At 34.1% G+C, this 15,710-nt stretch overlaps 1 protein-coding gene across 1 annotated transcript; it reads right to left on the bottom strand.

The window, feature by feature from the left end:
• Positions 1 to 5,962: 5,962 nt before the first annotated feature.
• LOC111705818 (DNA-directed RNA polymerase II subunit 1) lies at positions 5,963 to 12,701 on the bottom strand. The gene is made up of 4 exons (XM_023478497.1): positions 12,316 to 12,701; positions 10,913 to 11,917; positions 10,565 to 10,639; positions 5,963 to 6,715 (listed from the first exon to the last, which is right to left on the bottom strand). The coding sequence occupies exons 1-3, from the start codon at positions 12,562 to 12,564 to the stop codon at positions 10,580 to 10,582; spliced, it is 1,314 nt and encodes a 437-aa protein (XP_023334265.1). The 5' UTR covers positions 12,565 to 12,701; the 3' UTR covers positions 5,963 to 6,715; positions 10,565 to 10,579.
• Between the last annotated feature and the right edge of the window lie 3,009 nt (positions 12,702 to 15,710).

Raw genomic sequence — 15,710 nt, 5'->3', positions numbered from 1 at the left:
CATGTCAGGCTTCGACATCTGTCTTGTGTTTATATTACCGCACAGAGACAGTACACTGCAGTACAAAAGATGTGTACACTTCTTGAAATAACTTTCCCTGCATTACATCCTTGGGCGGGAGTAACTTTAAGTGGGCAGCGCAGGGTTCCCAAGCTAGTGTAGTATATATTCTGAAATAGATTTACACAAAACAGTCAGTCTAAGATGTTGAAGAAGGGCACGAAGTGCCTTCATATCTAATGATATTTATAACAATAATCTTGATGCCTGGATGATCAAATGAATGAAATATTGCTTTACGTGGGAAAAATGACGTGAATGAATGATTTTAATGCTAAAGAATTATTAGTTCTTGAAGAATAAAGCAAAAAGTAACGTTTTTTAATTTTAAAATTAGCAAAATACAATGATAATGCATACTTTCAGAGAACAGTGCCTGATATAGAGCAATAAATTCGATCAAAGAAATATCTAAAAAGAATAAAAATCACACCTATTGGGGCAATATCTTGTTACAATAAAAATAACGAAAGAGACAGTTTTTTAAATTAATTCGTCAATTTAAACACAAGAAAAAGTTCAGCCCTGCTGGATACTATTTGATTAGAAAATGTGCATTAAACCTGAAACAGTCAGTTAGACACAAATTCTTGGTATACAAATTTACACTCTAACAGATAGACAGAGAGATAGTTAGACAAATCTATCCTGTTTTATCTATGCAATCTCTGTAGCCTGAAGACTATTCCTCAACAAAATAAAAGTTTTAACAAAAAATAGATTTTTCAGCAGATAATTCGTATTTCAGGTTTATATTCTTTCCAGGTCGGTTCCACTATACTTTTTTACTTATACTTTCTTCGAGCTCTTCAACCCATAGGGAGTTGAGTCTTTGTCACAAAATCAAATTTTTCGATCCTTAAATCTTTGCAACTTGCTTGTGTAAACCTTTGATATTTCAAAATTTAATTATTTTTTTTTAACAAAATTCATAGTTTTGTTGTTTTCGGTTTTTGCCCCTATATTTATTGTCTTAAAATAAAGGTCCTGTTGTTTGGTTGTAAAGTTGCCTGTTGTCCTTGTTATCTTGTTTTCTGTAAGTCCAGTTGTTTGATTGTAAAGTTTTCTGTTGTCCTTGTTATCTTGTTTTCTGTAAGTCCAGTTGTTTGGTTGTAAAGTTGACTGTTGTCCTTGTTATTTTGTTTTCTGTAAGTCCAGTTGTTTGGTTGTAAAGTTTTCTGTTGTCCTTGTTATCTTGTTTTCTATAAGTCCAGTTGTTTGGTTGTAAAGATGTCTGTTGTCCTTGTTATCTTGTTTTCTGTTAGTCCAGTTGTTTGGTTGTAAAGTTGTCTGTTGTCCTTGTTATATTGTTTTCTGTAAGTCCAGTTGTTTGCTTGTAAAGTTGTCTGTTGTCCTTGTTATCTTGTTTTCTGTAAGTCAAGTTGTTTGGTTGTAAAATTGTCTGTTGTCCTTGTTAACTTGTTTTCTGTAAGTCCAGCTGTTTGGTTGTACAGTTGTCTGTTGTCCTTGTTATCTTGTTTTCTGTAAGTCCAGTTGTTTGGTTGTAAAGTTGTCTGTTTTTTTTTTTTACAAAATCTATCTATAGTTTTTGGTTGTCCGTTTTTATGGTTGGTTAGTTGTATGGTTTATCTGGTTCTAGTTATCTGGTATTCTAGATTTCTGGTTATCCGTTTGTCCGGTTGTCTTATTGTCTGGTTAACTGGTAGACTTGCTGTCCGGGTTTCCGGTTTTCTGATTGTCTATTTTTTTTGGATGTACGTCTGATTTTCTTGTTTTCTTGTTTTCTTGTTTTCTTGTTTTTTTTTGTTTTCTTGTTTTCTTGTATTCTTGTTTTCTTGTTTTCTTGTTTTCTTGTTTTCTTGTTTTCTTGTTTTCTTGTTTTCTTGTTTTCTTTTTTTCTTGTTTTCTTGTTTTCTTGTTTTCTTGTTTTCTTGTTTTCTTGTTTTCTTGTTTTTTTGTTTTCTTGTTTTCCTGTTTTCTTGTTTTCTTGTGCTATTTAGGTGTATAAATGTTTGGTTGCTTTTATGTTTTGTTGTCTAGTTGTCCACATGTTTGGCGGTTTAGATGTTTGGTTTCTAGTTGTCTGATTGTATGGTTGCATAATTTTATGTTTTGTTGTCTAGTTGTCCACATGTTTGGCTGTTTAGATGTTTGGTTTCTTGTCGTCTGAATGTTTGGCTGCTTATATGTTTTCTTGTCTAGTTATCTGAAAAGTTTGGCTGTTTACATGTTGGGATTGTAGTTGTCTGAATGTTTGTCTGCTTATATGTACACGTTTTGTTGTCTAGTTGTCTTCAGTCTGCATGTCTACTAAGTGTCTAGTCTACTATTATTTTGCAAATGTTATTTTCTATCCATCTATCTTTTTTTTGCATAGTCCTATTTATCTACTAATCCATCTATTAATCTATCTAACAATGTATCTAACTCTCTATCCTCTTAATGCATAAGTTTGCAAAAGTAGATCTGTGGAATGGATTGAAAGTATCCCTAGTATCCCTAGTATTTAGGTACACCAGGAGAACCTATTCAAGTTCTTATCTTTATTATCTCTTGTTTTAACAAATTAATAAAGTTTAAAAGATTTGCTTACAGGGTTATAAAAGACACAATTTTTAGTATCATTTTTTGCCTCGAATGTTTCAAAATTGTGTGTGCCAAAGGGTCATCTTCTATATAATAAAACAAGGCATTCGTATATATATATGTTGAATTCGTATATTTATATATGTTGCGTATAGCCGGCCAAACGACTGGACCGATTGGGCTGAATTTTTTTGTGGACAATCATAGGTGGCCGGGGAAATTTTTTTCTAAATTATTTTTTCCACGGGCAACGCCAGGCCCTTCATTTAGTTTTTCTATAAAATGAAGAAAGGAATTGAGTTTTTGCCACAAACTCATATTTTCTAATCCCTATATCTTTGAAATCCGATAATGTAGTTTTAACCCCCTTTAAATTTTAAACTTAAATTATTTGATATAACTGAATTCATAGTTTGAAGTATTTTAAGTCATACGACATTGGGTTGCAAAGATTTGGGATTAAAAAATCCGATTTTGTGATAAAGACTTATAATTTCTATATTAAAATTTGTATATCATATATAGTTTTTAGATATTTCAAATTATTAATTATATTAGATCAAAAAATCTAAGTTTGAAATATAAAAGTTGTACACTATCAGGTCGCAAAGATATAGGGATAAGAACATTTGAGTCAACTCCTTTAAAATATTGTAAAAGGGGATGGTGGAGTTGGCACATTTGATGTAGGGGGGGGGGGGGGCCCTGCCTTCATTTTTGGTTCAATCTTCCAATTTTTTGGGTGCACGCCTAATTAGTGATCGAAATTCCTAAAATAAAATCAAATTGAATTTTAATGACCTCTAATGACCTCTAATGACCTTAATCACCTCCAAAAATGAAAATGTTATTACTATGATTTTATGCATATTAAACGAAAGCTAGGAACCCCAGGAATACAGTAGCAGCAACAAATCCAGTGTTTGACCTTCTAATGACCTCTTACGACCTCTAATGACCTAAATGACCTCCAAAAATTTAAATGTTTTAACTATGGCTTTATGCATATCAAACAAAAGCTAGGAACCCCAGGAATACAGTAGCAGCAACAAATCCAGTGTTTGGATTTCTGATGACCTCTCACGACCTCTAACGACCTCTAATGACCTAAATGACCTCCAAAAATGAAAATGTTTTAACTATGGCTTTATGCATATCAAACAAAAGCTAGGAACCCCAGGAATACAGTAGCAGCAACAAATCCAGTATTTCACCTTCTAATGACCTCTAATGACCTAAATGACCTCTAAAAATGAAAATGTTTTAACTATGGTATTATGCATATCAATTAAAAGCTAGGAACCCCAGGAATACAGTAGCAGCAACAAATCCAGTGTATTGTCTAGGTTCCTAGCTTTTGATTGATAAACATAAATCCTGATTTGAAACATTTTCAATTTGGAGGTCATTACAGGTCGTTAGAGGTCATTAGAAAGTCAAACATTGGATTTGTTGCTGCTGCTCGATTCTTTGGGGGTTACTATGTTTGTTTGACATGCCTAAAGCCATATTTAAATATTTTCATGGAGGTTATTAAAGGTCATTGTAGGTCATTAGAATTTCAAACACTAGATTTGTTGCTGCCACTGTAGTCTCTAGTTCCTAGCTTTCATTTGAAATACATACTAAAACATTTTCAATTTGGAGGTCATTAAAGGTTGCTAGAAAGACAAACACTGGATGCGTTGCTGCTACTGTATTCCCTGGGTTGTAGCTTTCTTTTCATATGCTTAAAGTCATAGTTATAACATTTTTATTTTTGAAGGTCATTTAAGGTCATTAGATGGTCAAACACCGGATTCGTTGCTGCTACGGTATTTCCTCAGTTCCTATCTTTCGTTTGATATGCATAAAGCCATAGTTAAAACATTTTCATTTATGGAGGTCATTTAGGTCATTAGAGGTCGTAAGTAGAGGTCATTAGAAGGTCAAACACTGGATTTGTTGCTGCTACTGTATTCCTGGGGTTCCTAGCTTTCGTTTGATATGCATAAAGCCATAGTTTAAACATTTTCATTTTTGGAGGTCATTTAGGTCATTAGAGGTCGTAAGAGGTCATTAGAAGGTCAAGCACTGAATTTGTTGCTGCTACTGTATTCCTGGGGTTCCTAGCTTTCGTTTGATATGCATAAAGCCATAGTTGAAATATTTTCTATTTGTGGAGGTCATTAGAGGTCATTAAAATTCAATTTGATTTTATTTTAGGAATTTCGATCACTAATTAGGCGTTCACCCAAAAAATTGGAAGATTTGAACCAAAAATGAAGGCAGGCCCCCCCCCCCTACATCAAATGTGCCAACTCCACCATCCCCTTTTACATTTAAAGAATAAGACTGAAACCTTGGAATCTTAACAATTAAAAAAGAAAATGTAGAGCTTCCACTTTATGTCTGCAGCACACCATTATATGGAATTCGTCAGGAATAGATAAATATAAATAACTCTTGTTTTTACTCTCTTTTTACGCAAAATTGGTGATTAGTAAATCGCTCCGCTGACTCCCTTCTGCTGTTAGGTTTATCCTTAAAGGGACAGACCGGCTATGTAAGTGAGTTAAACTGAGTATGCAGTGTTGTGTCTGTCCCTTTAAACTTTTTTCATCAGCACATTTTTACACATTTAAAATTCGACTGAATAAATTTATTCCTGACAATTTATAAACTATTTTGCAATGATATTTCTTGAACCCCATCGGTACATTTTACGAGCCACGTTCAGTTTTTTGCTCATTCTCATAAAAAAATTATCGTTATTACTTCTGATTCTTTTATAATTTATTAAGATCACTATCATTTTTTTTAAAATTATCAACATTATCATTATAATGATCATTATTATTATTTTTAACACTAACATTTTAGTAAATAATTAATTTATGATAGTATAACATAAATCATTGTATGCAAGTGAGTGAAAAACTTGCAGAACCATCTAGAACTATATTGCTTAGTACATCCATGATTTTTGTATTTTTTTATATCTATTTAACATAATCTATTTAAGTTCACTAACTTTAAACAACTCTGGGAATTTTGGTATTGAATCCACATCCCAGTTTCGAAATTGAAAAAAGCGGTGTTTGTTTGATAAAAAGCGATTTTTTGTCGCTTATTTAGCAGTCATCCAATTTTTTGTGCCATAAAAGCGGTTTTCATTTTGAATCTTGGAGTGATCAAATGAAAAAAATTCTCCGCTAGCTCAAATAGAATTGATCTCAGTTCTGTTTATATAACTAGCCGTCAAGAAGAAAAAATTAGATTTTACCATTTTATTTACATGCTTTATTCAAATATTTATACAAATGCCACTAATATATTATACAATTATTTAATTATAGTTTTTTATCACATTTTAGAGTAGTTGCTTCTTGTTTATTGTTTATTGTCATTCATATCATTAAATGTCTTTTTTTATTTAAAATGAGGTATGTATAACGTCATTCAGGAAAATCAGATTTTTCATGTCATTCAATATCACTTAATTGTCTTTTTTAAATCCTGTTTTTTAAACTATTGAACATGAGGTATGTATAAATTATTGCCATAAAAAACTTTTTGCTATTTAAAAAAAACCGATGGAAGAAAGAAAGGTGGTTTATTATTTTACAGAAGGAAAGAAAAAGGGAAGGACAGAAAGTAATAGTAAAAGGTGGTTAAACAATGAAGGAAGAAAGGAAGATGATTTGTTATCATGAATTAAGAGAAAGGAAGGGGAATGGTTTGTTATCATGAATTGAAAAAAAAGGAAGAAAGGAAGATGATTTGTTATTCTGAGTTGAAAGGAGGAAGAAAGGAAGATGGTTTGTTATTCTGAACTGTAGTGAAGAGAGAAAAGAAGATGGTTTGTTATTTCGATTTGAAAGGAAGGAAGAAAGGAAGATGGTTTGTTACTACGAATTGAAAGGAAGGAAGGAAGATGGTTTGTTATTTCGAGTTGAAAGGAAGGAAGAAAGGAAAATGGTTTGTTATTACGAATTGAAAGGATGGCTGGTTGAGGTAGTTGAACAAATGGGCAAGTATACTGATAGTTTTCCGTCATTTTTGTTCTTTTTTAATCTTCTTCTTAAATCTTCTCATCTACTTTCGATGTCTTTCTTGGAGTCTGGTTCTAAAAATAAACAAAGAATTACAAATATTAGAATATAAGAATTAAAGAAGAAACAAAAAATAAACCGTTTTCTAGCGACAAGTGTAGAAATGTGACATGGTTTGATATTTATAGCAGTAAAGTATACAACCAAATGAAAAGAAAAGAAAAAAGAAAGATCAGTTAGTTGACATTTGAAAAATATGTTAACAAGATTTCTGACGGAGAATAGAAAGGATTTGAATGGGAGTAAGGTAACGAACTTTTTACTGTTCACTGTTCAGGTGAGGAGTCTGTTTAATTTTAATGTCAATTTTTATCCTTTAAGCTTAGTCGTCAAATCATACAATATACATATATAAATATATGCTTACATGGTTAAATACATATATATATATATAAATTTCTTCGGAGCAGTTTATAACCGTAATCAACAGTGTTAACTACCTAGACAACAGTGTTAACTTCCTGGACATCATTGTTAAATACCTAGACAATGACATCATTGTTAGCTATTTAAACATCATTGTTAACTACCTATACATATATATCATTCTTAACTACCTAGATATCTTTGTTAACTACACCTAGACATATACATTATTGTTAACTACCGAGACATTATTGTTAACAACCGTAGATTTCATTGTTAATTAAGTAGAAAACATTTTAATCAATCTACCAAAGTCTCTATCTATCTATCTATATATCTATCTATCAAACTGTCTGTCTGTCTGTCTGGGTGTCTGTCTGTCTGTCTGTCTATCTGGTTGTCTGGGTTTCTGTCTGTCTATCTGTCTGTCTGTCTATCTATCTATCTATCTATCTATCTATCTATCTATCTATCTATCTATCTATCTATCTATCTATCTATCTATCTATCTATCTATCTATCTATCTATCTATCTATCTATCTATCTATCTATCTATCTATCTATCTATCTATCTATCTATCTATCTATCTATCTATCTATCTATCTATCTATCTATCTATCTATCTATCTATCTATCTATCTATCTATCTATCTATCTATCTATCTATCTATCTATCTATCTATCTATCTATCTATCTATCTATCTATCTATCTATCTATCTATCTATCTATCTATCTATCTATCTATCTATCTATCTATCTATCTATCTATCTATCTATCTATCTATCTATCTATCTATCTATCTATCTATCTATCTATCTATCTATCTATCTATCTATCTATCTATCTATCTATCTATCTATCTATCTATCTATCTATCTATCTATCTATCTATCTATCTATCTATCTATCTATCTATCTATCTATCTATCTATCTATCTATCTATCTATCTATCTATCTATCTATCTATCTATCTATCTATCTATCTATCTATCTATCTATCTATCTATCTATCTATCTATCTATCTATCTATCTATCTATCTATCTATCTATCTATCTATCTATCTATCTATCTATCTATCTATCTATCTATCTATCTATCTATCTATCTATCTATCTATCTATCTATCTATCTATCTATCTATCTATCTATCTATCTATCTATCTATCTATCTATCTATCTATCTATCTATCTATCTATCTATCTATCTATCTATCTATCTATCTATCTATNATCCACCCCCTGGCACAGATGGTAGATACCGATGATGAGTTTCGGGAGTTATCAATTTAGGGAACGTTGACATCATAACAATATAACATGCTCAATTTAGGGAGAGAAGATACAGTTTTCAGGGTCATTTAAGGACACTAGCAGGCGTTTTTCAGGACCGCTTGTTTCGGGTAAATTAAGTGTTGAAAAAAGTAATTTATTTTGAATTTGTTAACTAATGGGTGATGGGACTTCAGTATTAAGCTATTCCTTGGCCTGCAATTGACCAAGTAGACCAGCAAAATTGAAGAAAAAGTGACATGAAAAATGGAAATATTTTTATTATTTAAAAAAGGTTACAATTATTTAAGTACGGTTAGTACACCAGAGCTGAAAACTTTAGAATTGTGGATATCAGGATTAATGCTAAATCCACTCTTTTTCTTAATCTCCAGATCAAATATTGCTTATAATCCTCATGAACTTAATCTCGAGATTAATTTACAGATCGTGATTAAGGATATCACATTCTAAAGTTTTCAGCCCTGAGCTGGAAACTTTTAAATAGATTTAAACTTGTAAATGAGCTAAACAAGTCTCTTCTCGTTTATGTTTAGAACAGAGTTTCAGACTATTCGGAACTTGTATATTTCAATATGTATTAGAACTATTGAATATTTATAGAGAAGTGGCAAGTATGTGCTTTTAAGGAAATCTATCTATCTATCTATCTATCTATCTATCTATATAAATAATATATCTATCTATCTATCTATCTATTTATTTATTTATTTATATATCTATCTATCTATCTATCTATCTATCTATCTATCTATCTATCTATCTATCTATCTATCTATCTATCTATCTATCTATCTATCTATCTATCTATATATCTATCTATCTATCTATCTATCTATCTATCTATCTATTTATCTATCAATTTATCTATCTATCTATCTATCAATCTATCTATCTATCTATCCCTGTATTTGATTAACTACCCAAGTATATTACAGGCTATAATAAGATTATATAGTGCACAATATAAAGGGTTTCTAGATTTATTTCTAGGACGATTTTAAGAATAGGATTTAAAAGGAGGAGCAGTGGGATGTGTGGGAGGAGTAGGGGAGGGGAGGGGAAGGGAGGTGGCATGGCAGGGGGGGGTGTACACATAAAAAGATAAACTGGGTAAGTATAATATATGTATGTGAAGGTACATGACAGAAATTCTCTTTGATTAGAGTTGGAATTCTAAACTCTTATCTTTACACCTCATAAATAGATAAATAGATAGATACATAGATATAGAAATATGAAAGAAACTGATGTAAAGATATTAATATACATGCAAGAAATTGATGTAAAGATACAAATATACATGCAAGAAATTGATTTATGAGTCTTCAATAATCTTTTGAAGAAGAAAAGTTAAAAGTAATCACTTTAATCAGTGAATCTAAAAATTGCAATGTTAATAATTCAGATTTAATCAAAACCCTAATTTTCTTAAAGTATTATTTGTTTAGTGCCATACATAGAAATATACATAGATATAAGATAGATATATAAATGAATACATGGATAAAAAGATAGATAGATAAATAGAAATGTATATTGGATTATAACGAAGCACATTAAGCCATAAGGAAGAGAAATGTCACTTTTTCTAAAAAAATGAAATATAATCTTAAATGTAGCTCCCAACTAACTAGCGGGGGAGGGGGGGGGGGGCAGAACAAATATATACTTCCTTAATTTTCTGATATATTTAAAAAAATTAGGTAGGGGAATATATATATATGCAGTTTAAGGATACTTATAGCCTCATATTTTGTATCCTTGTATCCCAGTATCCCCGGTCGTATTCCTGCATCCCTGTCTCCAAAGATTCAATATATTTCTTTAATATCTGTTTAATGTTGAATGTTATGTAACCTTGTAAACTTTAACCCACCTACCTTTAACCGTCCTAAAACCGATTTACAAATAAATCAAAAACGTATTCAGGGTTTTCAGGAAATTTTTCTTGTCAAAATTGTTAAAAAAGTTAAAAGAATCGTTTATCGTTTTGGAGAAATCAGTTTTGATGAATGATGAATATTTCTAATGTTTAATATCAGAGAATAAAACATGCTTTTTACTGGACATAGACTCTAGACTGCCATGAGTTGGAAACGGGGGAAGAGCGGGTTTATTTACATATGTTAGATATATCTATAGCTATTTAAAATATAAAGAGTAAATAGAAAAAAGTAAAGAATATCGAAATCTCACCAGGTTAAGTTTAAATCAAGACTGCTGCCACTCTGCAATAGCGTCCAATAAATCATCCTCGTCTACCTCTAGTCCCTGCAACAAAAAATTGAAATATATTTGTCTTTTTTTTTAAATTTTTGTGATTTTTTTTCCCACCCTTTTCCAACTATTAAACTTAGATAATTTTAGAAATTTTCTGATTTTTAAGAAAAATATTTCCCCTGTCCAATTTTCAAATTTTCCTTTTCCCCTCGCAGTAGTTTTGATTTTAATGTTGTTGGTTCAATCTTTTTAGTTTCGTTTATTTTGAAAAATTTGATAAAAAAGTATCCAGAGGAAGGAAGTTGTGTCTAAAAGTCAACCTACCTCTAATTGTAAGGATGGGCGCTTGTGGGGGAGATGGGATGGAAGGGGGGCAGGTAGATGAAGGGGAGGGGGGAGATGAAGAGAAGAGGGGGGATGAAGAGGGGAGGAGGTAGGGGGAAGTGAGGATGGAAGGAGGGGAGAAGGTTGATTGCAGTTTACAGATGAGACTGGAAGACGGATGGAGTTATCCAAGGTATTGCTCCGGAAATGTTTGTTCAATGGTAGAGCACTTGTTTTATAGTTGGATTGTCCTGGATACGTTTTTGAAGGGTTCGTCTCCATCCCATTATATGGAGCTGGAGAAATGGAGCTTGTTGAAGGGTGGAGTTGGATACTGGAGTAGGATTTATCTCCGAGATTGCAGTTTAATCCGTAGGCGTTAGAGTTTTGATAATAAGACGGAGAGTTTTGATTAAGGCCAGAGTTTTGTTGAAACTCACATGAGTTTCGTCCACTGATGGGTCGAGTTGCAAGAGCCGGAGAAATTGCTGAAAAGGATTGGGAACTTCTCAATTGGGTCGAAAGGACGGAATTACTCCGGGTATATGTCGGAGACTGGTGGTAGGACGGAGAAGCATAGATGGTTGGACTACCATAACCACTTTCACATTCAAACATGGAGGCGTCAGGAGAGGTTGGTGTTGTGGGTTCAGAGGAGGGTTCGTATCCTTGTGCCAGGGGAGTAGGGGAGGTCAGGGTCAGGTTGGATGGGAGAGAAGACATTAAGGTTTGTGTAAGAAAAGGAGCAGATGATGAGGATGAGAGAGCAGGAGAAGGAGATCTAGTATTCTCCTCTGTCCAGGACTCCTCTAAGGATGCAAATATGTCCGCAGCGCTGAGCGCTTCTCCGAGAGAACTAGAAGGGTCTGAGTCCGATCCTTTCCCAGAGTTTCTGTCGGAGGAATGTTCCTTCGTTGAGCTTAGATTACTTGTAAAACTCTGATATCCATCCAGAATATTTTGTAGGTTTCGAATATATGATACAGAGTGCTTCAATATATCAACCTAATAAGCATATTTCACATTAGTACATTAAATATCTGGACGTTATCTCTTGTCAACATGTTACTCCTCTTGGAAATGGATATTTTTTGTTAAAAACGCCCGCAATGCTTGTAGAGTAAACTGCGTTAACTGGTTTTATTAAACAAATTGCTGAATTTGGTTTTACATATATTTCAATCCCAATATAGATATGTAGATATGTTAACCTAACCAAAACTACTTCTAACGAAATTATTATTATCAGGTTTGTGATCTTCAGTCGGAAAAGATAATCTTATAAAAGAATAATTCCTGAAACATGATTTTCGAGAAAACGTGAAATCTAAATTTAGGTTCTGAAATTGGAAAATTGTCGAATAATATTTTTCGTTCAATTACATGGAAAAGTAAAAATATACCTTTGATATTTTCTTAGCTCTGGCGGCGGCGGGGACATGTTGGCGTAAACATTCAAAACCGCCGTTAACCGTCTTCACCCGACTTCTTTCTCTTGCATTCCGCCGTGCTACGGACACTGGAATTGGCGGAGGAATTGCGTAACCTAATGTTGGATGAAAAATCATTCCTCTCTTCATTTTTTTCTCATCCTTGGGATGTATTGTTCTTATTTTAGTTTCCTGGCTGTTTTTGCAAACTCTAACCGACATTTTTAAATTTTTATCTTCTTACTCCATTTATTTCATGTTCTAGATCTTAAAAGTTTGATGCGCGCGGTGTACTATCCAATGTGCGCGCAGAGAGAGAAGTGTGCGTGGGTTGAGTGTCAACCAGTAACTGATTTAGAAAGGCGCTCTACTACTGCCTTGTTTCCCCTATACCCTTCTACCCCCCCCCCCTGAGCCGTTGGTAGCGCCGAATCTGTTCTCTAAATATCTAAAAATCCCTAATTTGACTGAATCCTTATTATCTAGAAAGAATTGAAAACTGCTCTACTACATTAAACGGTTTTTCTGTTCCACACAAGAATATGGAAGAATACTAAGAATACATAGCCTAGACATGAATAGAGGAACAGCAAATAGGATTGCAACAGTTTTCGCCAAAAAAAGGTTTTCAAATAATGTTTCTCAGTTTTCTTGGCATGGGCAAAAATATCAAAAGTTACATCTTTGATTCACAATGGTACCCTAAACAGTACAGTACAGTACAGTACAGTACAGTGCTTGTGAAGAAGTCCTTTTACTATCTCTTAAAAATATATTAATTTCTTAAATTTTATTCTCTCTCTGCATATTACAGTTGAACTTTAAGTTATAGAAAGAACCGCAATCGAAAATAATCAACGTTTGGACAGAAAATAGAGAATTCCATTATTTTTTCTCGAACTAAGATTTTCAAGGATTAACAGACATAGTGGACTTCAAATGTACGTTAATTTGAAATTACGCGCTAGACACTTCAGATAGAATTCTTTGATATGCTTCTCTTTATCAGAGAGAACAATGAAGATCTTAAATATTTTTATAAAAGGGTGCAGTTGCCTTAAACTTTGTCAAGACTAATAATAATGCATAGATATACAAGAATATAGATCGCTCATGTCGTCTCCATTATACCGGAGGGTTTCAGCTCAATTTGAAATGGCAGCTATGGTACTTGAACGGTACTAACTACTGACATACCGTACTTTGGATATAAAGGCTTGCGGTAAGTATATTTGTACTCTGTACAAATGTATGGGGGGTTTGTTCGAGAATTTTGCAGACATATTGTTCAAAACTTGAATTTTAAAGGATTCTTGTATATCTATGTAATAATGCTAAAAAAACTATTTTTTTTCTTTAAACTCTGAATATTAAAGATAGGTTTTTAATAATGATTTCTAATGAAGTGTTTCAACTACTTTAATTTTTATTGAATTGATACTGTATAATTGTATCTGACTGGCAGGGAGTATGGTAACATTAATCAACAAGATAAGGATTAAATAATGTCTGAATTCTTGTAAACAATCTGATAGTTTCATAAATCCAGACAATGCATCAGCCTTGTCTACACCAACGGTATGACAAGATCTAAACTGCATATCGTTACTTAGGCAATTCTTGACCAGTCTGCTAAATTCTAGACAATTATAAATGGAGGACTGTTCGGAATCTTGATGGAGTATTGCGAAATGATGGAGGAAAAAGATGGTGGTAGCTTCAACTTGGAGGTAAGGTAAAGACTAGAGATAAGGTAAGGTTAGGACTGGAGGCTTGTAAGGTTAGGAATGGAGGTTAGGTAAGGTTAGGAATGGACCAAGGTAAGATTATGACTGGAGGTTTGGTAACGTTAGAATGGAGATAAGGTAAGGTTAGGACTGGAGATATGGTTAGGTTAGGACTGGAGGTAATAAGATAAGGTAAGGAATGGAAGTAAGCTAAGTTTAGGAATGGAGGGAAGGTATTGTTAGGAATAGAGGTAAGGTAAGGTTAGGAATGGAGGAAAGTTAAGGTGAGGACTGGAGGGAAGGCAAGGAATGAAGGTTAGGTTAGGTTTGAATGGAGGGAAGGCAAGGCAAGGAATGAAGGTTAGGTTAGGTTTGAATGGAGGGAATTAAGGTGAGGACTGGAGGGAAGGCAAGGAAAGGAATGAAGGTTAGGTTAGGTTTGAATGGAGGAAAGTTAAGGTGAGGACTGGAGGGAAGACAAGGCAAGGAATGAAGGTTAGGTTAGGTTTGAATGGAGGGAAGTTAAGGTGAGGACTGGAGGGAAGGCAAGGCAAGGAATGAAGGTTAGGTTAGGTTTGAATTGAGGGAAGTTATGGTGAGGACTGGAGGCAAGGCAAGGCAAGGAATGAAGGTTAGGTTAGGTTTGAATGGAGGGAAGTTAAGGTGAGGACTTGAAGGAAGGCAAGGTAAGGAATGGAGGTAAGGTAAGGTGAGGACTGTAGGATGGTGAGGTCATGACTGGAGCTATGAAAGGTAAGAACTGAAGGGAAGGTAAGGTCAGGATCAGAGGGAAGGTAAGGTGAGGACTGGGGGGAAGGTAAGGTCAGGATCGGAGGGAAGGTAAGGTGAGGACTGGGGGGGAGGTAAGGTGAGGAATGAATGGGAGGTAAGATGAGGGCTGGAGGGAAGGTAAGGTGATGATTGAATGGAAGGTAAGGTAAGGACTGAAGAAAGATAAGGTGAGAATGGAGGGAAGTTAAGGTGAGGACTGGAGGGAAGACAAGGCAAGGAATGAAGGTTAGGTTAGGTTTGAATGGAGGGAAGTTAAGGTGAGGACTGGAGGAAAGGCAAGGCAAGGTATGAAGGTTAGGTTAGGTTTGAATGGAGGGAAGTTATGATGAGGACTGGAGGGAAGACAAGGCAAGGAATGAAGGTTAGGTTAGGTTTGAATGGAGGGAAGTTAAGGTGAGGACTTGAAGGAAGGCAAGGTAAGGAATGGAGGTAAGGTAAGGTGAGGACTGTAGGATGGTGAGGTCATGACTGGAGCTATGAAAGGTAAGAACTGAAGGGAAGGTAAGGTCAGGATCAGAGGGAAGGTAAGGTGAGGACTGGGGGGAAGGTAAGGTCAGGATCGGAGGGAAGGTAAGGTGAGGACTGGGGGGAAGGTAAGGTGAGGAATGAATGGGAGGTAAGATGAGGGCTGGAGGGAAGGTAAGGTGATGATTGAATGGAAGGTAAGGTAAGGACTGAAGAAAGATAAGGTGAGGACTGGAGGTTAGGTAAGGTTAGGACTGGAGGGAAGGCAAGGCAAGGAATGAAGGTAAGGTAAGGCAAGGAATGTAGGTAAGGTAAGGTTAGGACTGGAGGGAAGACAAGGCAAGGAATGGATGTTAAATATATGTTGAAAATATGTAAGAAACC

Source organism: Eurytemora carolleeae, unplaced genomic scaffold, assembly GCF_000591075.1.
Source record: "Eurytemora carolleeae unplaced genomic scaffold, Eaff_2.0 scaffold190, whole genome shotgun sequence".
In the NCBI taxonomy this organism is placed as follows: domain Eukaryota; kingdom Metazoa; phylum Arthropoda; class Copepoda; order Calanoida; family Temoridae; genus Eurytemora; species Eurytemora carolleeae.
The sequence above is the reverse complement of the archived record's forward strand: the minus strand, read 5'-3'. Positions and strand labels throughout refer to the sequence as shown.